Genomic DNA, 24,122 nt, shown 5'->3' with positions numbered 1-24,122 from the left:
ATGGCTTGTCAGTAGCCCCAGAATGGAGGAGGCTGGGGCGCCCCTTTGTCCTGTCCTCGGACCCACTCTGTGCTAACGCCATCTCAGTTGGTGGGGAGGGGTTCTGTTTTCAGATGAAAGTCTTCCTAGCATGGATTTATACATATATATATATATATATATATATATATATATATATATATATATAAACAAAATTAAAACCTTGCATATTTTTTTGCAAAGTCCTTTGGAGGGATTGGTTGGGGTGAATTGATGGCATGTGCCACCTTACAGTTAGGGGCAAGGAGTGAAGAGAAAGACTCCTACCTTGACAAGGGACTTCCTCCAGCAGAATCCGCATGTCTGAAGACAGAGTGGCACCCTTTCTTCCAGAGTTCCTTTCTTCCTGTTTGGGTTTCTTTCAACCTTATGAGTCCTATAACAATCTAGTGTGCAGACGCTCAGACTTGGGTTTTCTGTGGCATGAACTTAACAATTTGGGTTGAACTTGATTGGCGACGCACCTCTCCAAGGAGGTGGCAGATCAGGGATCCCAGCGTTCAAGTAAAACTACACTGCTCACAGTGAATGTGGGCAAACTTGAGCTCCTTCCCGATTATATCAGCAGAGGGATGGATCCACAATGACACAAGCCACAAAAACCCTATCTCTGCTCCTCCCCTCTGTCAGGCCCCCTGAGTGATTGCCTTTGGAGCAGGGACATGGTCTCTCAGACTCCAGACTGACTCTGGCTCCTTGTCCTGTGTCACGGGCAAAGGCCCAGGCACTTTAATCCTTCTCTCTCTGCAGCATTTGGCCCTGGTCTGTTCTTACTAGCCACCCTCTTACTGTTCCAAACCACTGTGCCCACTAGAGGCTTCGTACCAGATGGGGCTCTAGGAAATCCCTCTGTCAGCTTGTGAGAGCTGCGCGGGGAAACAGAGCAGCCTTTCCCTCCGTCTGTGGTGTCGGCCAGAAGGAACTTGGCAGCCATATGTCGCTTTGTACTCCCAACAAACTGCTCATCTCCTGGCTTGTTGAGTCATTAGGGCAGGAAGTTGTACAGCATAGTCAACGAACCTCTTTAATAACGTTACACGTGATACCAGGTTCTGAGTGTTCAGAACGGGCTTCTCTAAGGCCATGGGGAGCTAGGGTGATTGGGAGATCTTTGGGGGGAAAAAGAAGTATTTTACATTTCAGCAGTTTCAAAAGGGTGAGAAGAAAATATTTACATTTTTGCCTTTGTGTTTGTGGGCATCGTTTCGAATCTTCATAATTTGTTGTTGTTGTCATTGACTGAAGCCGATCCAAACGAAGGTACAACTTTATTTTTTTTAATGTTTATTTATTTTTGAGAGAGAGAGAGGAGGGGAGGGGGAGAGACAGAGAGGGAGACACAGAATCTGAAGCAGGCTCTGGGCTCTGAGGTGTCAGCACAGAGCCCGATGTGGGGCTTGAACTCACAGACCATAAGATCATGACCTGAGCCGAAGTCAGACGCTTAACCAACTGAGCCCCCCCCCCCCCGAAGGTGCAGCTTTCTGAAACAAAGTTTAGTGGCAGAATCTCTTGGTGAGGGACCCCTGAGAAGGAAGGAGGAGGAAGAGGCAGCCCCCAGGGTTTTAGAACATGCTTTAGTTCCCTGCCGGCTTCTTCCGCTGCTGGTTGCACAGGGGATGTGGCCTCTTTCCCGTGCTCAGTCTTCATCCTTGCCAGCCACCCACTACATTCTTTGTCACCAGAATTTCAAGACTGCAGCCCACTGCCACTAGACCCAGGTCTCCAAGCCATGGGGAGTGCCATTTTTTTATTTTTTAGTTTCTCATGCCCACCAACATGGCCGCCACGTGTCTCGGCCCCGTCTCTCTGTCTTGTGTCTCTGGTGGCTGTGTGCATTTCTTTTCTTTTTTTAAAAAAAATGTTTGTTTATTTTGAGGCGGGGGGCGATGGAGGCAGGGGCGGGGAGAGAGAGAGAGAGAGAGAGGATGCCACGCAGGCTCTGTGCTGACAGCCCTAGTGCAGGACTGGAACTCACAAACAGTGAGATCATGACCTGCACTGAAGTTAAAAGTTGGGTGCTTAACTGACTGAGCCTCCCAGGCGCCCTCTGTTGTGTGCGTTTCTTAGTTGATTTCTGTCACTCCACATACTGGATGCTAGTTTGGAAAGTGTCTTCATTTCCATGAAGAAGGGGAGCTGTTGTCCCAGCCCCGCCCCCAGAGTCGTTGTCGGGGAAGTAGAGACTCCACCGCTCTCCCCTTCCTTTGTCGGGCTTGATCTGCTTTCCTTCTGGCAGAAGTTCTTTTGTAGCATATTCTGTACTTTCTAATACTGATTCGTGTGGGTCATCCTGGGTCCCAACGCTGGCAGGGACCAGTGGCGCTCTGGTGTCCTGATCAGCACAGTGAGTCACTGCGGGTGACGTGCTTGCTCACGTGGTCTGACCATGTGCCGGGCCTGGTGCCCTGAACGGGCTGTCTGATGTAAAGCCTGGAAGGGCACACGTTAGAAGTGTTCTCCTGTGGGCGCTTGCCTTGTGCTGGGGGCAGTTCCGAGCTCACGTGTGTATTATCCTCATAGCAGCCCTCTGATAGGCACCACGGGACCATTTTGTGATTGAAGGGATTGAGGCTTGCCGAGGCAAAGGACTTTGCCCGAGGTGGCAGAGCCAGGATTCGAACCGACACTGTCGTCCCCCAGAGCCTGTGCTCTTGCCCACTACACCGCTTCCTGCCTTGATGCAGTGAGGATGTGGGGCTGCCAGAAAGCAATGATCCCCTGGGAGAAAGGATCCAGGGGTGGTGGTGGTCTGGTGCCCAGCCTAGTGGAGGACAGTGTGCGGCCCTTGATCCTGGGTCTCAGCAGTGTGTTCGACAGCACTCTGGAGTCACAGGGTGAGCCGGAAGCATCGCACGCTGTTGACTGTGAGGTGTGTGGGGAAGGGCCAGCTCCTGGTGAAGATGGACATCTCTCAGCTGAAGAGACAGAAGGAAGAAGTGGCATGTAGGATCCAAGACCTCTCCTACCAGGGGCACCATGATTTCTACTGGAAAAGAATATCTTGCAAAGCAAAGTGAGGCTCTTCAGAACTCAAGAAGTCCGCACACCAGCAGGGAGTAACTGGCATTTACTCACTCCCTCGGGTTGTCTCCTGGCCTGGTTTCTCAATCTGTGGGCATCCCAAATTATACAGGCCCAGAAAGTCACTTCTCCCATCGGAATGGGCAAGTGCAGCTGACGTGGGTGCTAAACGGGAGTTACGGGGGTCACCACGTTCTTCTACTTAGCGTCAGGGAGAGATGGCAGTATTCTGACATCTACTGAACACTCACTAGGTTCTGAGAACCGTACATATATTTTTAAATTTTGGGGGGTGCCTGGGTGGCTCAGTCAATTGAGTGTCTAACTTCGGCTCAGGTCATGATCTCCCAGTTTGTGAGTTTGAGCCCTGCATTGGGCTCTGTGCTGACAGCTCAGAGCCTGGAGCCTGCTTCGGATTCTGTGTCTCCCTTACTCTCTGCCTCCCCCCCCCCTCTTGCTCTTGCTCTCTCTCTCAAAAATAAATAAAACTTAGGGGTGCCTGGGTGGCTCAGTCAGTTAAGTGTACAACTTTGGCTCAGATCATGATCTCATAACTCATGGATTCAAGCCCCGCATGGGGCTCTGTGCTGATAGCATTAAAAAATAATATTTAAATAAAAAAAATAAATAATAAATAAAACTTCAAAAAATAATTACTAACTACCAGGTGACCAAAGCAGAATTAGATCTGAGCCATCCTGGCTCTAGGGCTCTAGCATTATATACTGCCTTGACATTGAAAGGTAGGACCAGGATTTTGGGGGGTTTTTTTCTTTTGGACTGTATATATAATGAGCTTTAGTAGTGTTTGGTTAGAGTGAGGACACTTTTTTTTAATGTTTATTTATATTTGAGAGACAGAGACAGAGCAAGAGAAGGACAGGGTCATAGAGAGAGGGAGACACAGAATCCGAAACGGGCTCCAGGCTCTGAGCTGTCAGCACAGAAGCACAGAGCCCGACGCGGGGCTAGAACCCACAAACCACAAGATCATGACTTGAGCTGAAGTCAGATGCTCAACTGACTGAGCCACTCAGACTCCCCCAAAGAAGGACACTTTTAGGACTCTGTTTTTGGGGCATCTGGATGGCTCAGTCTGGCGTCCAACTCTTGATTTCAGCTCAGGTCATGATCTCACAGTTCGTGGGATCAAGCCCCTCAATGGACTCTGTGATGACCGCGCAGAACCTGCTTGAGATTCTCTCTCTCTGCCCCTCTGCTCACACGCACGCATGTGTGTGCATGGTCTCTCTCTCCCCAAGTAAGAAAAATAAACCTAAAAATAAAGACTCTTGTTTTCAGATGCCGCTCCTAGAAAGGATGTTAACTGTGGCCATCATTCGGTGGGGGGCAGGGCTAAGTCTTGCCTGAGAAGCCTGTGCTGACCTTGCCGACGCGCTCGCTGATGAGTCTTACATCTGTGTGAGCTTTGGCTTGATCCCATAGATTTGCAGCAGCTGTTGAGAAATAAAAACTTGGACCCCCCAGTCAAGTGTGAGACCCCGTCCTCAGGATGAGAGGCAGATTGAGTCACCCTCCAGAGCTGGGGCTTCTCGGAAATCCCCAGCTTGCCTTTCCCCGTGGTATCTGTGGGTGCTGACGTATCCCCAGTGTTTCAGATTAGCTCGGCTTTGTACTGTGCATTTTTGCAGTTTACCAGCTCCCAGGCCTGTCCCTTTTGATATTTGCCTCGTTGTTCCGTGGATCGCTGGAGAAGTGTTTCTGGCCGGCATTCCTCGGATGATCGCTTCAACCGCTGCCTCAGAATCGCTAACCAGAACCAGCCGCCAGGCCGAGGGATGGGAACTCTCAAGTAACTCGATAGCCTGCTCTGTCATCCTTGTTGATTTTTGCCAAGTTGAGCTAATATTGTCTCCTTTTCCTCTTTTTTCCATTTCGTCTTCGCTGCCTTGCTTCTGAATCCGGCGCACTAATCACAAGCACTTAGATCTCTAAGCTTAGAGGGTTTGCCGTGACCTATTCTGCCCGAGTTACCCAGCCTCTGGGCAGCTCTGAAGGGAGGTGGCACAGCCAGGCTGACTGTCATCGAAGTGAACTCTGGACGTTTGGCCGGATGGTCACTGGACAGGGAGCAGGCAATGGAAGGGAAAGTCACTCGGTTGTCCCCTGCTGCAGCAGTGCCAATCAGTGAGGCACTTTTAAAGTGCTGATGTGGGGGTGCCTGGGTGGCTCAGTCTGTTAAGCATCCGACTCTCGGTTTTGGCTCAGGTCATGATGTCATAGTTCATGGGTTCGAGCCCCGAATCAGGCTCCACGCTGACAATGCTGAGCCTGCTTGAGATTCTCCCTCTCCATCTCTCTGTCCCTTCCCCCCTCCTCCCTTTCTCTCAAAATAAAATAAATAAACTTAAAAAAAAAAAGTGCTGAGGTTGCCAGGGCCTTTTTTCTCCGGTGGCCGGCAGTGTCTGGTTCAAAGGCTGCGGGATGGGCGCCCCGGGCCCAGGCTCCTCTGCGCCAGGCCACGCTGCATTTCACCCTGCTGTCACCCTCTCCCGAAGTTGGGGAGACTAAGCGGAGGGTCCTGTTGGAATCATACGTGGTGTCAGAATTCTAAGCAGAGAGAAGAGCAGAACCCAGAGTTGGTTCAAAACAATTTCCAGATGCCCCTTTAAAACCTGGCAGTCCAGCGTGGTTAGTGGAAGGCACAAAGGATGGGTGGAGGAGGGAGCAAACAGACCACATGAAGCTGGCCCCGGACCATGTGTGTTGCAGAAGGTGCTTATGGTGAAACTACCACTCGCTACAGAAGGAAATCCCGGTTTTCTGAGTTTTATACAAGGCCTACTAGCTATACTGTTGATTGATTAACTTTATAATAGAGTTGATAGGAAAATATTTTTTTTATCTTTTTTTTAATGTTTTTATTTTTGTACAGAGAGAGACAGAGCATGAGAGGGGGAGGGGCAGAGAGAGGAAACACAGAACCAGAAGCAGGCTCCAGGCTCTGAGCTAGCTGTCAGCACAGAGCCCGACGCGGGGCTCGAACCCACGAACATGAGATCTGACCTGAGCTGAAGTCGGAGGCTTAGCCGCCTGAGCCACCCAGGCGCCCCAGAAAATGTTTTTTTGAAGAGGACGCTGACAAGACAAAAGGGGGAACTAAGCGTAAATTTGATGCAGAGATTAGCGACGTGCCCCATGTGTGTGGCGCTTTGGTTTTCAGAGCGTCTCCGCACACATCGCCTCTTTTCTCTTCATCCTGAGATGTGGGGATTACCGTGCAAGGCAAGCAGCCGCGACCTGCCCGAGCCAGGGAAACGTGACGGTCACTCCTGACGTCCACCGAGAGGTCAGGGCCTGGATGCAAACCGAGCCCCTTAAAGCCCGTTTTCTTTCCGCACTACCGAATTTCCTCCCAAGAAAGAGCTTTAAGAGAGTGAGGCTGCACTGATTCGCTGATGGCTCCTGGCTCTAGTTATCACACCAAGGAGGAATATGATCTCCTTTCTTGGGGATCCTTACAAATAAGTACGATTAGTGCTTGGCCCTGGGTGGCTCTGATCCTCAGCATCCTGGAGGCCGAGGATGAATGGGAGGCTGTGGGCCGTAGTCGGTTCTGGAAGAGTTCAGGAGCATAGCAGCAACACGCAATGAGAGAGTAACTTCCCATCCTTCAGTATTACATCCGCTTGGAGTTTAGGCAAATGCTGATTTTTATAAGAGGGAATTTTATGGATGGGGCAATACCCTAGCTCTCTCAGTTGTTCAGGGTCAAGCCATGCCCCAAAATGAACTCTTAAGACAAGGGGGTCATTATGTGAGGTCCATAGGCCACTTGGGATCAGACAGGTTCACGGACAGTCTTCAAGGAGTTCAGGAACTCTGTGAAATGACACACAGACTTTTGTGTATGTGCGTTTTTCTCTGGGGAAAGGATCTGTAGCTTTTAGCCTCAGAAGTGTCTGTGACCCAAAAATGGTTGTGAAACTACTGTTTCAAGAGGCCTTTTTGAAAACCTTTGGTGGACTGGAGATGTCACACACACTTGAAAAGGCACAGGGGTGAGTCTTGGGATCATATCTTTAAGCTCAGGCATTTCTCTTTTCCATTCAGCATAAGAGACTCATCAAAGAGAACGACCTCTGTGACTTTTGTAACGTAAAGTTCACTTTCTGATTCAGGTATCAAACTTGACACGGTTAGAACGATCATTCCCATGCCTTCTGCACTGGCTCAGAGCACAGCGACTGCTCCGAAACTAAAACTAAACTCAAACTCAGAGCCTGCTTGGGATTCTCTCTCTCTGTCTCTCTCTCTGTCTCTCTCTCTCTCTCTCTTTGCTCTTTCTGCCCCTCCCCCACTTGCACACACTCGCACTCTCTCTAAATGAAATTAAGAATGCCAGTACCTTCTTTAAAAAAAAAAAAAAAAGGACTGTACTAATGCCTTCAGGGTAAGTCCAGCAGGCCGCCAGCCCATAGGTCACCCTATCATCAGTTGGAGAGCATGGTCCCGAATCACACTGGGTGGCTAAGCATTTAGATGCTAGGTGGCCCAGGTACCCCAGCCCACCCTTCCTTAAAGCCGTATAATCACAAGCTTACATTTCAAGTACATATAGGTGCCCACATGCAAACCACTCCTTTATAATCACCTTGAACCCTTTACTTTTTAAGGCCCACAGACTGCAAGCTACTTTAGGGACCAGTCTAGTGATCCATAAATAAAGTCTTGTTACCAGATGCCATTTGTTTGTGGGAGCCTCGAGCCCCAAAGTAGATATGATAGTAGTGATCCCTTAACAATACATGTGATCAGGGATGATTTCTCCTAGGAAGGCAAGGAGTTAAAGTCTACTAATGAAATATACTGCAACAAATCAAAAGAATAATCATAGAGGCATCTGGGGAGCTCAGTCGGTTAAGCGTCTGACTCTTGGTTTCAGCTCAGGTCATGACCTAATGGTTTGTGAGTTCAAGTCCCGAATCGGGCTCTGTGGTGATAGCATGGAGCCTGCTTGGGATTCTCTATCTGCCTCTCCCTTGCTGGTGCGCTCTCACGCTCTCTCTCTCCAAATAAATAAATAAACTTTAAAAATTAAAAAAAAAAAAGAATAATCATAAAGTAACCATCCATTTCTGATAAAACTTTCTGGTCAAAAAGTTAATGGAAGCCTATATTTTTTAAATTGTGATAAAATATGCATAAGAGAAAGTGAACATGTTGGAGGATCAGAGAGAGAGAGAAAATCTCAAGCAGGTTCTGCACTGTCAACACAGAGCCTGACAAGGGGCTCGAACTCCCAAACTGAGACCCCATGACCTGATCAGAAATCAAGAGTTGGACGCTTACCCGACTGAGCCACCCCGGCGCCCCAGAATTTCCTTCCTTGTAAGGCTGAATAACAATTAAGACTATTTTGTTTAACATGTTCAGGAGTACCTGTCTCACACCAATGGCCAGTAAGTATTATCTATGATAATAAAAGGTATACCCATTATGATCAGGTGATGGCTACCTATTATTGTTCTGGAAATTCCAGCCAATACAGTTCTATAAGAAAAGGAAATAAATGGTATAATTGTTGAAGAAGAAGGTCAAGTTATCTTTATTTGCAAGTAGCGTGGCTTTCTATTTAGGCCACCCTCTGGCCTATTCAGGGACTCTGTTCTTGGATTTTTTCTTCTCATCAATTTTTTCCCTCTTCTGGATGATCCTCAACAGCATATATTAAAGCATCTTCCCATCTTTAAAATACCGCCCCCCTGACTTCATCTTTAAAATATCCTCTGTCTGACCTCATCATGTCTTTTTCCAGCTCCAGTCCTCTTCTCTGCTCCCTTCACAGCAAAACTCCTCAAGTTCTCTGCAGTCACTACCTGAGCCACTTACCTGCCATTTTCTTTTTCTCTTGATGGCCTTTCCTTTTTTTTTATTGTTCCTGCTAGGTGTTTCCTGCAGGCTCGAGTTTGTCCGCTCCCAGGCCCCCGCAAGTTGTGTGTGCCGGGTAGAGCTGCACCCCATTCCCTCCGTCTTCCACTCGCTCTTTCATCCTCACTTCACTGACCCCTCCTTGGCCAGTCAAGTTCATGAATAACCTTCGTTGCCACATCAGCTGGTCAATTCTCTGACCTCATCATACTCAGTGTATCAGCAGCATTTGACACAAGAGTGTACTCTCTCCCCAAAACACTTTTACCACCTGCCTTTTGGGACACTAGAGTCTCCCTGTTTTCCTTCTATGTCACATGTCACTTCTCAGTCTTTTGTGGGTGGTCCCTGGCTCTGTCCTGGGGTGCCTTTTCCTCTGTAGAGTGTCCTCTCCTTGGATAACCTCATGCAGGCTCACGACCCCTCACAGCATCCTGGTGACAATCCCTGATTTATAGCTCATGCCCCCCAGCTCCCCAGAGCCTAGATTTGTAAATCCAGGATAGGCATCTCAGATTGACCTCTCTGATCTCAATCTTTCCTTCCCAAACTTTCTTCTCCATTTTTCCTCATCTTGGTTCATAGGACCCCTTGACACACATTTGCTCAAACTCCAAAACCACAGTACATCCTTGATGTTTTTCTTTCCCTTATCCCTTCCTGATATTCAGTCTGCTAACCCACTCTATTGACTGTCTTATAAATATATCATGTCCTCACTCTCTGCTCTGTAAGCCAGGTCCTCCCCACGGCTCTCAACCTTTACCCAGGCTGTGTGTGCACTGGCCTCTCCAGGTCCTGCTTTCCCCTTGCCTTCCCCTGCAGTCTGTTCCCTCAGGGCTGCCAAAGTGATGTTTTAAAATGTAAATCAGATCCTACCACTCCCCTGCTAACGCTCTGTAGTTTCCTGTTACACTTAGGATAAAATTCCATCATTTTTACTAGTCTACAGGGCCTTAAAGCTCTGCCAAGAGCGCCCTTCTAACCTCGTTGCAGCCTCCTCCCCGACTCTGTCTGGCCGCGTCCACCCCAGCCTTCTTCTTGGTCTGCCTCTCAGCCTCTAACAGGTGCCCTGGGCCTCAGGCGGCCTCCCTTCATGTGCACGTGACTCACTCCATCTCATATCAAGGGTCTGTGCTCTCATGCCATTTCTTCAAAGACACCTTCCCTTATCACTCGCTAAAAATATATACCACAGGGGGACGCCTGGGTGGCCCAATTGGCTAAGCCTCCCACTTTGGCTCAGGTCATGATCTCATGGTTCGTGGGTTTGAGCCCTGCATCAGACTCTGTGTGCTGATAGCTCGGAGACTGGAGCCTGCTTTGGATTCTGTCTCTCCCTCTCTCTCTGCCCCTCCCCTGCTTGCAGTCTCTCTCTCTGTCAAAAATAAATAAACATTAAAAATATTTTTAAAAATATGTACCACAGGGGCACTTGGTGTCTTGGTTGGTTAAATGCCCAACTCTTGATTTTGGCTCAGGTCACAATCTCATGGTTTGTGGGTTTGAGCTCCATGTCGGGCTCTGTGCTGACAGTGTGGAGCCTGCTTGGGATTCTCTCTCTATCTGCTCTCTCTCAATAAATAAACAAAAATTTTTTTAATTTAAAATATGTACCACCCCCACCCCCAGCATGCCTTTACTCTTTCCCTATTCTTTTCTATTGTTTAGAAGTATCTGAAATTATTATTATTTTTTTAAATTTAATGTTTTATTTATTTTTGAGAGAGAGAGAGAGAGAGAGAGCGAGCGAGCGAGCGAGCATGAGCAGGGGAGGGTCAGAGAGAGAGGAGACACAGAATCTGAAGCAGGCTCCAGGCTCCGAGCTGTCAGCACAGAGCCCGATGTGGGGCTCGAACCCACAAACTGTGAGATCATGACCTGAGCTGAAGCTGGACGCTTAACTGACTGAGCCACCCAGGCGCCCCTGAGCTGAAGCCGGACGCTTAACCGACTGAGCCACCCAGGCGCCCCTGAAATTATTTTTATATTCTTGTTTATTGTCTGTCTTTCCCACTAGAATGGAAGCTCCGTGAAGGCAACAACTTCCTCTTTCTTGTATCTTTTGTGCCTAGAATAGAGCCAGCACATAGTACATTCTCTGTTAATATCTGTTGAATGAATTTTAGCACTTAGCAGTCGCAAAACACACTGGGAAGAAATCATGTATTTATAATAGTGAGATGTGTAATGCCTAAACTTTAATAAGTAAAAGATTAGCAACAAAAATGAGGCATCATTTTTTCCCGTCGAGTTAAAAAACAACTAATATTAGGGAGCACCTGGGTGGCTCAGTTTGTTAGGCATTTGACTCTTGACCTTAGCTCAGGTCTTGATCTCAGAGTCTTGAGTTCAAGCCCTACATTGGGCTCCACACTGGGTGTGAAGCCTACTTAAAAAAAGGTTGGGGGCCCCTAGGTGGCTCAGTCAGTTGGGCATCTGACTTCAGCTTAGGTCATGGCCTCATGGTTCATGGATTCGAGCCCTGCGTTGGGTTCAGTGCTGACAGCTCAGAATCTGGAGCCTGCTTCAGATTCTGTCTCCCTCTCTCTCTCAAAATTAAACATTGAGAAAAAAATGTTTTATGAAAACAACTAATATTAGAATACTGAGGAATGGGCCATCTCGTTTGTGACTGGTGGAAATACAAAGTTGCCTAAGCTTTTGTAAGTGAGTCATGGGTGATTTTTATCTCAGTTTTTATGGTTTGCTTTGTCTGTCATTTTTTCCAATAATTACTTTCCCCCCAATAATTGCTTTTTAAATCAGAAAAATCCCTTTAGCTTCCTTCCTGACCCCCCCCCCTTTAAAATTATTAACCTGGCTGGATCCTTGCAACTTTCTCTTTCATGTATCTCGTGCGCTTGCAAATTTAGGAAGCGAATCCCAGCAGCGGGATGGTCTTGTTCTGCTGTTGAGCATCTTCCCCTAAAAATGTTTGATCTGAAGCCTGTATCAGGTGTCTCTGGAATGAGGCAGTACTGGTCACTGCCGACTGTGTGTGCAGAATCGCTCCTGTTCAAGGGGCTGATTTGGGGACCTGCGGGAAAGGTGGCGCCCATCCAGTTTGAGGTGGGGTCCCACAACCTTTCCTGCCAAGACCCAGGTCTCCACAGACAGGGGAAGCCTAGCAGCTCTTAGCAGGTACCCCGCCCAACTCCCTCGCTGCTTGTAATTGAATTAAAAACAATGATAATCTGCTCTGTGCAGCTGGACTTCTGTTGCCTGCTTCCCCTTGACACATCTGTGCCCCATTCTGCCAATGCCCATGCGGCCGGCTTCCCGTGTGGGCCCCAGGCCCCCGGAAGGGAGGCTGCAGCTGAATCACCAGTGGGCCTTTCTTCCATTTCCTGTTGGTAGTTGGACAGTTTTGTTTAATTATGTTGCTTTCAGGGCTTGGCAGTTAAGTTCCAGAGCACCCAGTGGACCACCTGCTGGCCAGGGGCCAGCAGAGGAGGCTGCACATCCTCGGCTCCCTGCCCCGGGCCCCTGCATCCAAGCTCTCTCAGCCTCCCCCCTCCTAGACCCCGGCCCTCTGACAGTTGGCTGAGCCAACCTCAAGAGCCTGCCGGTAGACTGTGGGTTGTTCTGAGTGGCACCGAGAGCTAAGGATTGGAGCCGCCCCAGGATGTTGCTTCCCTAGTGTTTGTGGGTGAGTGACACCGACGGCGACAGCCGGTACTCCAAATGCAGGAACCTGATGAGATGCGGAGAGCACTGGATTTTAGCTACTTGGTCTTTGGTTAGGATACCCTTGTCCCCCTTCCCTTGGAGCTCAGGGGGGCACTGCAGAGCCTGGAAGCAGGGGAGCACCTGCCTGCTGATGGGGTTCAAAGGCACCAATAAAAAGCTTCCCTTCCTGCCATAACCACCTGGTATTGGGGGTGCACATGTAGTTCTTTTCCTAATCCATCTTCATCTTTATGCTCTTTTTAATTTATTTTGAGAGAGAGAACACACAAGCAGGGGAGGGGCAGAGAGAGAGGGAGAGAGAAAGAATCCCAAGCACTGATAGTGCAGAGCCTGATGTGGGGCTCAAACTCACAAACCATGAGATCATGACCTGAGCCAAAATCAAGCGTCGGATGCTTAATCAACCGAGCCACCCAGGCACCCCTCATCTGTATGCCTTTTAGAGGAAGTGCCTGTGGGAGAGTTGGGAGAGAAGAGCTGTCTTGGAACAGGTATGGTCTTCTGGCGCCTCTGTCACAGCTTGCCTGGTGGGACTCGGACATCCCCACCCTGTCACAGACCACAGAGGCCAATAGGATTGTAGCTTCACGTGTTCATTACCACGTACTGCAGTATTTTCCAGTTCTTTCACCCCTCAGGCCTGAGGGACCCTGCGATTGATCTGGCTTGGACTTGACCACCTTTTCCACTTGCTTCTTACAGCTTAAACTTTGGAACAAATACCGAATTTCCAACATTCCATCACTAATATTCCTAGACGCCACCACCGGGAAGGTTGTGTGCAGGAATGGGCTGCTGGTGATCCGCGATGACCCAGAAGGTAGGACCTTGGCATGTCCATCCCGCACTCCCCGCCCTGTCCCTCTCCGCTGACTTCATCCCTGCTGGTAGAGAACATACAGATGAAACATACATGGGGGTGTTTGTTTGGCTAGAGGATATCATCATGATGAAATTATAGTATTCTCTAGGTCGCGGTTGAGATATTTAAAAGGTCAGAATGTCCGTCCTGGAGGCTTTTATTCATGGGCCAAAGGAGATGGAATCTGAAAGAGGAAGTTCAGTCTTGAGGGCCTGAGGAAGCCGTTGAGAAGCAGCGAGAGCCCAGAGACAGACTTCCGGTGCTGATTCCCTGGCAGCCTAAGTGGTCATGAGGCTTTTTTCTCTTTAAAATATTACCCTAGCAAAGTCATAGTCTTGGTGTTGCTCTCCTGGCCTCAGGGGTGACTGACCTCACTTCTTGGAGCTGTCCAAGTCCCGCAGCCTTGGCCTTGGCGATGTGCCGGGTGTCAGCTGCCCTAATCACCCTGCTCACTGGCTTTCCAAGGTCTGTTTCTGTCCCACTCACACTGGAGTCTTAAAAGCATCCTAAGGTCTTCCCTTCCTCACTTACTGATCAGTTAGGGGACTCATCCCTGGTCACAAATTTTTCCAGTAAAAATTTCACCTGCTTCAAAGAATGGCCCTCAGTAAAACCCAAGGCATGGGAGAACCAAGTTTTCACTTTTGCAGATACACACACACAAACACACACACACACACACACTCTCTCTCTCTCTCTCTCTCTCTCTCTCCTCTGAGCTTGTTAAAAATGCAGATTTCTCAGCCCCACCCCCAAAGATATTTGGGACCATTTGCTTCGGGGTGGGCTTGGCCACTTGCACATTGAGGCAGTCTGCATGTCTCCCGATCCCCCCTCCCCCAACCCCAGGCAATTTCTGAGGTAGGGGTCCGAGGACCACCCTGTAGGAAAACCCTGTTCTGTTGCTCGTCCTGCCTGGGGCTTGAGTGTCATCAGAATGGAGAACATCTGGGTTGAGTGAGTTTTACTCTCTCCTTTTATTGGATTTAATTCTCACTTGGTTCCCTGGGCCCCAACCCAGACCGACTGAATCAGAATCTCTGGGGGTGGGCCCCAGGAGTACCATATTTTAAAATTCCCCAGCTGATTCTGAAAACACCGTCAGAGTGGAGAGCCACTGAGATCCCGGGGTTGGACTTGAAGAAACTCATGGCTAAGACATGAGGCAGTGATCCCCATCCTGGCCCGTCATCAGACTTACCTGGAGAGTCTGTTTTGCCTTGTTTGGGGCATACATCTTCAGCCTTGGCCCTGGATCCCTAGACTCAGAGTGTGGCCTGGGTCCCCCAGGAGCTGGGTCCTGTGGGCACCCAGATTTGGGAACCATTGTCTTGAAGGCAGGTGGGGCTCTGCCATGGAGAAGGTTCTGCCTTCGTTCCTGTGTTTTAGCTCCAGATCCTAAGCGTGTTAACAAATACTATTTGATGATAGAGCTGTCGTGCCCTACCGCTGTGGGGACTCTGCTCAGAGGCCACAAGGAAGAGTCTTCATGTTTTCAACCACCTGTTGCCTGTTTCAGGTTTGGAATTCCCTTGGGGACCTAAGCCCTTCAGGGAAGTCATTGCCGGGCCCTTGCTTAGGAATAATGGGCAGTCCCAGGAGAGCGGCAGCCTGGAGGGGTCTCACGTGGGAGTCTATTTCTCCGCACACTGGGTGAGTGTTCCGTCCCTCCTTAGTCTAGACCAAGCGGGAGGAAACAGTGATGTGGCCGCTGAGACCAGTAGGGGTTGGCTTGTGGGGCTGTTACTGCTCGGGCATCACTTCCCGGTGTTCTTACTTTCTCCTGCACCTGAGGCACGGCCTGCGTGCCATGAGCGCTTCTTATTTGAATGATAGTAGCAGCAGGAAAATTACTTCCTTTGACTGGTCTGAAAGGGTAGCCTTCTTCACCCATTCTGATGAGGCTTCTACTGGTCTCCAAGGGGGTTCGTTTGAACTTCTGCCTGCCGGCATGCATGCGTGCAGGCAGGAGGAGCCTGTGCTGGAGGCTCGCCCTCACAAGGGGCACGTCTCTTTAACGAGCTGGGTCTTGCTAGCTCAGGCCTCCGTGGGTCTTGTCTACCTGGCCTCTGCGGGCAAGTGGCCGGGAAGTGGGAAGACAGAGGTCCAGGGTCAAGGTGCAGGATCCCACTCTTCTCTTGCAGTGCCCACCCTGCCGAAGCCTCACCCGGGTCCTGGTGGAATCCTACCGGAAGATCAAGGAGGCAGGCCAGAAGTTTGAGATCATCTTCGTTAGTGCGGACAGGTAACGTGTGCTGGGGAAAGTGGGGTTCCCTTCCCCGGAGGTGGTTAATAGGCATTTTTAAAAGTGTTTTTTTAATTTATTTTTGAGAGACAGAGAGAGCTCGAGCAGGGGAGGGTCAGAGAGAGAGGGAGACACAGAATCCAAAAACAGGCTCCAGGCTCTGAACTAGCCGTCAGCACAGAACCCGAAGCGGGGCTTGAACCCATGAACTGAGATCATGACCTGAGCCGAAGCCGGATGCTCAGTCGACTGAGCCACCCAGGTGCCCCAACAGGCATTTCTTTTGTGTTACACTTCACTTCTCGCCTCCTGAGTGTAGAGCGTGGATATAGGGATTGGGAAGGCGCATCTGGGATGATTGGCAGACGGACAGATGGATGGATTTCAGATTTTTCTCACGCAAATGTTTGAAGGGGAGCCGAGAAAAACCTGTTCTTGCTATAAATATTGGGGCGCGTCCCAATTCCAGCCTAGGCCGTTTGAGATTAGGATGCAATTTTACAATTCGTTCAGCTTTGTGGATTATGATGAAAGGTGTGGACAGGGAGGGATGGAAAGAAAAGAACCAGAGGCTAATGGAACAAACACGATGCTTCTCTGGGATGGCTGTGCAGGGTTTTTTTTTCTGTGTGGGCCTCGCACTTTGCCTGGGGGCTGTCCTGAAAACCAGAAGGGCAGACGTTCGCCCCGGAATACGGAATACGTCAGGTCCTCTTTGCCTTGGCGTCCTCTGCTGCAGGCCCTCTCGCTGGTTTTATTCATCAGTGACCTTCCTCCATCACAAAACTCTGGCTCTGGTTTGAGCCGCCAGGAGCTTCTGCTTCTCCAGTCCCTGTTCACAGAAGGGTCTCTGAGATGCCAACACGCTGAGGGCATTTTGTGTCTTTTTAAAAAAAAAATTAAGTTTATTTATTTTAAGAGAGAGTGAGCTCACGGGAGGGGCAGAGAGAGAGAGAAGGGGAGAGAAAGAGAGAACCCCAAGCGGGCTCCGTACCATCAGTGCAGAGCCAGATGCGGGGCTCGAACCCATGAACTGTGAGATCATGACCTGAGCCAAAATCAAGAGTCAGACACTTAACCAACTAAGCCACCCAGGTGCCCCAACATTTTGTATCTTTGATATGTGCACTGTGCCATGCTCAGCCCTGCTGCTCCCCAGCTCCCTGTCTCTGCATGTGACTGGGAAAAAGCAATCATCACTTTTTATTCTTTTTTTTTTTTTAATTTTAAGTGTTTATTTTTTTTAATTTTTTAATGTTTTTTATTTATTTTTGAGAGACAGAGACAGCACTAGGAGGGGAGGGTCAGAGAGAGGGAGACACAGAATCTGAAGCAGGCTCCAGGCTCTGAGCTAGCTGTCAGCACAGAGCCTGATGCGGGGCTCAAACCCACGAACTGTGAGATCATAACCTGAGCCAAAGCCGGACACTTAACGACTGAGCCACCCAGGTGCCCCAAATGTTTATTTATTTGTGAGAGAGAGCATGGGAAGGGCAGAGAGAGGGAGAAAGGGCAGGCTCCAGGCTCCAAGCTCTCAGCACAGAGCCCGACATGAGGCTTGAACTCACTAGCCGTGAGGTCATGATCTGAGCCAATGTTGGACACTCAACCAACTGAGCCACCCAGGTGTCACAGTCATCACTTTTTTCTGAGCTTTAAAAGATATCAACTTTATTGAAGTGTAATTTACATACAATACAATGCATACATTTTGGGCATACGATTCAGTGAATACTGACCCATGTATATACTCCTGTGATTGTCACAGTGAAGAGTAAACATTTCCATCATTCACAGGGTGCCCTCATGCCCTTTCTCAGTCAGTTCTCACCCCAAACCCCAGCCCCAGGGAGCCCCGGATCTGTCATTCCTAGAGTTGTTTATACAGGGAATCACAGGTTTGTGCTCAGTGAGTTGCGCTCCAGCACCCAGACTGTTCCACGCACAAATGAGAAGATTCATGGGGAATGCAGTCTCGCTGTACCTCTAGGCTTCTTATAAAACTACCATCTGCCCGTGTTGGAAATAGAAACCTGGGCATGAGTTCAATTGGTAGGCTCCACAGGAACAGACCATTTCCCACCCGCCTGTCGTGTGGAGACTGTTGCTACATGGTCACCAGAAAGGGTAGGATGACGCCCCCCTATAGCCCGGTGTCTGAGGGGCGTGACGTTCAGAGGCGCTGGTATCTGCAGAGCCCTGGGCGTAACTTGGTGGAAGGTGGGGAGATCCCTGTGGTGGCGCTCTCGGGGAGCACAGAGCCTTGTTTCCACGTGTGTCTCTAGGTCCGAGGACTCGTTCAAACAGTACTTCAGTGAGATGCCCTGGCTCGCCGTCCCCTACACCGACGAGGCCCGGCGGTCACGCCTCAACCGGCTGTACGGAATCCAAGGTAGGATCTCTTGACTCCCTGGGGGAAGGGGGTGGTCCGTGGACACCTGCTCATCTGGGCCCACCACCTCTGGCCTTTCTTGTAGAGGGAAAAGGACATCTTTATTTCCATATATGTTCGTGTCCCTTACCGCCTCCGAAATGACATGCCGTGAATTCTGCAGTATGTAAATTACACTTCATTGAAGGCATTTAAAAAAAAGGACTAGTCCAGGTCAATCAGCTGCTTCTTACCACCTGCCCTAGTGGGTTCTCATGGAGCACAGGCTTCCAAATGACTTGGCCAAAACCCCTATCCTGAAGGCTCTCCTGTCAAACAGACCTAAGAGTGATCTTTGGTTCCATCCATCAGACTCTCTGAGCCTCAGTTTTCTCATCCGAAAAATGGGCATGGTAAATCCCCGCCACAAAGAATTTCTGTATTAATGCTCTCAGAGCCTGGAGCCTGCTTCGGATTCTGTGTCTCTCTCTCTCTCTCTCTCTCTGCCCCTTTTCCTTTCAAGCTCTGTCTCTCTCTCTCTCTCACTCTCTCAAAAATAAACATTTAAAAATGAATGATGAATGAATGAACGAATGAACGAATGAATGAATAAAGAAAAACACCTCTTGCTCCCAGGATTCAGATCTTCACCCCAAAGGTAACTGTGTTACTTAAAGGAAATGTGATGCTCTTCTTGTCTCTGTTCAGTGGGCCACGGGTGCACGCAGCCAGTGTGCATATCACTCAGCCTCAGTTCCTGGGCTGTGACTAGAAGCTCTTGGAGGGGCTCCAGGGGAGACACATTGGTAGGCTGGCAAGTTCCAGGTCTTTCCTTATCATTACCTAGACTTTGCTGCCCTCAGGGCCTGTGTCTACGTGCAGCCGTGCCCTGCTTTTTCTGAGGACCACAGATTTCTCATCTTGGTCCTTGCAGTGATACTGGGACATTCCTGAGTCTTCTCTTTTCCCTACTCCCTTTACACACTGGCAAGTGTCTTTGATGTATGTCTCCCTCTAACTCTTTCAGTCATGTCCTGGATTCTCCTGCCCCTCTCTGTTAGCTTCTCTACATGTCTGAGTGCATGTATGTATTCATGCACAGATGAGTCACACAAGATGTGACTCTGTGTGACATGGTTGGGCCTTGGAGCATACCGTCACTATGACTGGGGAGACATCTTACACGTACATACCAAGAAGAATGTCAAGTGTCTTACCTCGACCAAGCCTGGGGCCTCTTGGATCTTTGCCTGGGACATTGTTTCCTGTTTCTTGTCTTTTTCTACCCTTACTGACACCACCACTCTAGTCTAGGCCACCAGCAGCCCAGTCCTGTTATTCTACTTCCCCCTGCTTTTTAAAGTTTATTTATTTTGAGACAGAGCACAAGCAGGGGAGGGGCAGAGAGAGAAGGAGAAGAGAAAGGATCCCAAGTAGACTCTGCTGTGTCAGCACAGAGCCCAATATGGGGTTCAAACTCATGAACCCCATGACCTGGACTGAGATGAAGAGTCAGATGCTTAACCAACTGAGCCACCCAGGTGCCCCATTTATTTTCTCTTTTCTCAGTAAAATTGGGAGGCTTCGGTGTTGGGCACAGAGTAGGCACTTAATAAACATTTAGCTGATTAACTTGGAAAGGAAAGAAGGAGGGAATTTCATTTTATAATAAAAAAGATAACTTGGCTGTCAAAACGCTTAAACAAAGGCAACCAACAATATTAATAACATATATGGCAAATAACCAGTATCTTTCATAGGAAAAGAGCTCTCCTGAGACACTAGTACAAAAAAGAGAATTTAGTCAGAAGAATGTATAAGATATGAGGTAGGCAATTCATCTAGTACATTGATATGACATAATCATATCATTTTCATGACATGGAAAATATTCAGCATACTTTACTTTTATGATTTACAGATGAAAACATTAAATTTGTATCTATCTCATTTGCAAAGAACTCCCACCACTCCCACCATCTCCACCAAAAGATAATCCCCAATGTAGGGAAGAGAGCAGCCTGCTGGTAGAAATGTAAATCAGGACAACCTTTCAGGAGAGCAGTTGGCAGTATACATCAAAGGCCTTTAAAAATCTACAAAACCTTTAATTTAGAAATCCCACTTGTGGAATTTATGCTTAAAAAATTATCCTAGAGTATCCAGCAGAAGCTGAGCTTCTCTTGAATAAGTGGTGGATTTTTGTTTTTGGTTTTTCCTTTATCTTTTGTCCATGTTGAATTTCATTACAGACCACAATTTTTTTTTCTTTAGTCCCTAGAAAACCCAGAGCTGAATCTATAACCACCTTTAGCAACTTTGCTAAAGCTCACATTTTTGTTGCATGCCCTTGACCTTGGCTTCATTTACTCTTCCTTCCTTGTTTTCCCTTCAGGAAGGTATTTTCATCTGTTTTTGTTGTACTATATCATGCACTTTTTAAGCAGCCTCTGATCCTTTTTGGAAGAAAGGGAGAGTAGATTCAAATGCATAGGAATCTCTTTCTTGAGCTCCTGCTAACTACCAAGCCTGTACCCTGAGCTCAACGGTAAGAAAGAAACCAGAAGAGTAGCCCACTGCTGCCCTTGAGTGGACAGGAGGAGATTTACATTGAGAAATATCTAGGAGCAGAGTGTGACGATGTCGTGAGGAACTAGAAAGTGTTGGTCCAGTAAGTGCCGTTTGTATGAGGGCTTAGAAGGCTGACACTTGTCCCAGAGGGCAGAGCAGGGACACCCTGCTCGGCCACCCTGCTCCACCATGAGGCCACACCACACAGAGGCACCTTTATTCCCAAGCACATGCCATCAGTGAGCAGAATCTTTTCTCTCCGAGGGAGGGAGCGCCCTTTCCTGGATGTGGGGTTCAGCATGATGTAGGTGTTCCTGATGGTCAGTGCTAAGGCTATGGGGTCACTTGAAGCTAATAATTATCAAAAGATGCTCTGTATCATGCATAGGCAGTTTGAGGTGGCAGTCTGTGCCCTCTGTCTCTGCTCTGTGAGGAGATCTCACAAGGAAAGGTCACAAGCTCTGCGAGATTCGACACGAGTTTTGGACACACTGCTAGGGCTGGAGGGTGCCCTGTAAAATGTTGGGCCGGGCGCAGAAAGACTAAATGGAGCGTTTTCGGTCTGCCTCCAGACAGCAGAGAAGGGAGCTCTTGGATTCCCCAGCTGTCAGCCTATAAATATTACAGACGTAGGAGCGCGGTTGTTAGGGGTGGCTTAGACGGCCAGATCGTGGCTGACCACGACTGAGGAGGAAGAGAAGGGGGAGTTCTCAGGGATGCGCTGTTTTGGCCTCATCTCTTAAGGCCCCGGCGGTGTGGTGATGACAAGTACACATGTGGTTGCAACATCAAGGAGCCCTCAGCTGAAGATCAGAAAGCTGACCTGGAGAGGCCCTGTGCCCAGGCAAGCGGCGGCTGGCAGCCGCAGTGAAAGAATGGGAGATTCAGGTCGAGCCCAGCACCAGCCAGCCAGCCACCTCCGCGTCGGCCACCCCGCTGCTCCACGGCATACGGTCCCTGCCATTTGTGCTAGTCTCTCTTCAGGGCGGACCTGCCTGCTCTCCCAACCCCCACCTCCTGTTCCTCGCTCTCAGGTTTATAGTCTCCCTGGCACAGGGTTTGTGCTGATTGCGTCCATGACACTGACCTCTTGGGCTCAGCCTTAGGACTCATTCCTGCAGGCAGCCTGCCAGGCGTTGCCTGCTGACCTTGATCTGTCTGCCTCTGGCCCTGTCAAGCCAGACATGCACTAAAGCACGGCGAAGTTAGAGTGTAGAGAGCAGCACAAGGCCCTTCTCCAGGCAGCATCCCATGAAGGGCCGTGCAGTGGACTAATCTGAGTCCAGATGAGACTGGCTTGGAGCTATTGAACAAGGAGAGCTTCCTAGAAGAGGTGGCTCTGGAGCAGGGTGTTAGCGTAGATAGGATTTAGATAGGGAGTGTCGGGGGCAAAGGCCAGAGTGGGATACCTCTACTGTACTGTAGGGCAGAGTGGGCAGTAAGGTCAGCGATGCCACATCTTAGACAGCCTTGAGCACCATGTCAAGGTCCTTGAACTTGAAATGATCAATGCAGTAGTGACACTCAATCTAGACTGGAGAGAAATCCCAGAGGCAGATTGTCCACTGACATTTCTGATGGACGCATTGAGCGCCTACTGTTACCAGGCCTCACAGTGGGGTTCATGTCAGGCCTACCTGTGGGGAGAGGGAGGCTGCCCCCTCAGGCTCTGGGACGGACAGGTGGCCCCGGGTAGCTCCGGCAGCCCAGTGCCCATCTCCCTGCCTCTGCCTCCCTCTGGCCTCGGGGTCACTTACTGTCTTCTGCTTTGTTGCATTATGGGGGTTCCACGTGCATTAGAGGGACTGGTTTCTGTTAGAGGCACACGTTATTAGAAGTTCTCGTGCAGCATTTCGTAACGACCTCACCAGTCGGCGGCACTGTGCTCACAAGTGCACATATACTTCAGAGATGTCGCGGGTTCGGTTCCAGGCCACCACAGTAAAGCAATGTCTCCGTAAAGCCAAGTTAATTTTTTGTTTTCTCAGTGCCTATAAAAGTTATGTTTACGCTACAGTGTAGTCTTTTAAATATTTATTTTAGAGAGAGAGAGAGCACGAGTGGGAGAAGGGCAGAGAGAGAGGGAAACAGAGGATCCGAAGCAAACTCTGTGCTGACAGGAGAGAGCCTGAGGTGGGACTTGAACTCACAGACCGAGAGAGCATGACCCGAGCCAAAATTGAACTGTTGACGCCACCTAGGCGCTCCTGCAGTGTTATCTTTTTATTGCGTGTTTATGATGTGCCAGATATGGTTCCGTTTTCATATGTATTAAGTCATTTAATCCTCACCATGTGATCAACACCATGTGATAAAATCATTGCTATAAACTGTAGCCTATTAAGCGTGCAATTCCATATGTCTAAAAAACGACATACATACCTTATCAAAAAATATTTTGTTCCCAGAAAATGCCAGCCCTCATCTGAGCTTCCAGCCAGTTGTAATCACTGATCACAGATCACCATAACACGTGTAATAATGATAAAAGAGCTTAAAATACTCTGAGAATTCCTGAAATGCTGACACAGAGACATGAAATGTGCAAACGCTGTTTGAAAAACAGCGCCAGTGGGGACACCTGGGTGCTTAGTTGGTTAAGTGTCCAACTTTGGCTCAGGTCGTGATCTCATGGTTCATGAGTTCAAGCCCTGCATCAGGCTCTGTGCGGACAGCTCGGAGCCTAGAGCCTGCTTCAGATTCTGTGTCTCCCTCTGTCTCTGCCCCTTGCTTGCTCATGCTCGGTCTCTTATCTCTTAAAAAATAAATAATTAACATTAAAAAAAACTTTTAATGGAGCCAGTGACCTTGTTGAGCAGAATGGCCACAAACCTCCAATTTGTAAAAACAAAACAAAAACAAACAAACCGCATTATCTCTGAAGTGTGGTAAAGCAACGTGCAATAAATCGAGGTGTGCCTGTATGCGGGCAGATGAGTTTTCACATCCCGATGCCCTGACTACTCGAACAGAAGGTAGAAAAGCGCACGACCTGCTCTGGGCAGTAGGCGGGGGTTGGGGTGTGTGTGCAGGGAACGGTGTCACACGGGCTGGAGCAACCGGAGTGATGAGGGAGGGGAGTGGGGGCTGGCCCTAGTGCCCACGAGCCGAGCTCCGGCACAGTCCCCCTCCTCCCTCGTTGGTGTGCCCCACGGCACAGTCTCTCCTGAGGACCCATTTCCCTCCTCTCTGCCACGAAACTCCTGTTACGTCACCAGGTGCATCGCTTGGAACGTCTGGGTGTCTCCCCATCGCCTTGCTTCTTTCTTGTTAGAAGAAATACCATCGGGGCTTTCTGAGAACCTGCCTTTGTTCTTCTAGAGCCTTGCTATTGTCTCTTCCAGTTTTCCTTCCCTTTCTTGCCTCGTTGTCTCGCTTCCTCTGTTAGCTCTGTGCCATCCGCTTCACGGAATGCTCGGGTCTCA

The 24,122-nt window shown here is 49.1% G+C and overlaps 1 protein-coding gene across 1 annotated transcript in view; it reads left to right on the top strand.

The window, feature by feature from the left end:
* The first annotated feature begins 2,731 nt into the window (after positions 1–2,731).
* Positions 2,732–24,122, top strand: part of NXN (nucleoredoxin) — a 38,642-nt gene continuing 17,251 nt past the window's right edge. The window contains exons 1-5 of the mRNA XM_029928905.1: positions 2,732–2,911; positions 13,351–13,468; positions 15,030–15,163; positions 15,655–15,755; positions 18,041–18,147. Coding sequence (XP_029784765.1) covers positions 2,732–2,911; positions 13,351–13,468; positions 15,030–15,163; positions 15,655–15,755; positions 18,041–18,147 — 640 coding nt within the window. The remainder of the gene's footprint in view (positions 2,912–13,350; positions 13,469–15,029; positions 15,164–15,654; positions 15,756–18,040; positions 18,148–24,122) is intronic.

The sequence above is a fragment of the Suricata suricatta genome, chromosome 17 (assembly GCF_006229205.1).
Source record: "Suricata suricatta isolate VVHF042 chromosome 17, meerkat_22Aug2017_6uvM2_HiC, whole genome shotgun sequence".
Classification (NCBI taxonomy): domain Eukaryota; kingdom Metazoa; phylum Chordata; class Mammalia; order Carnivora; family Herpestidae; genus Suricata; species Suricata suricatta.
This window is presented reverse-complemented; position numbering and strand designations above follow the sequence as displayed.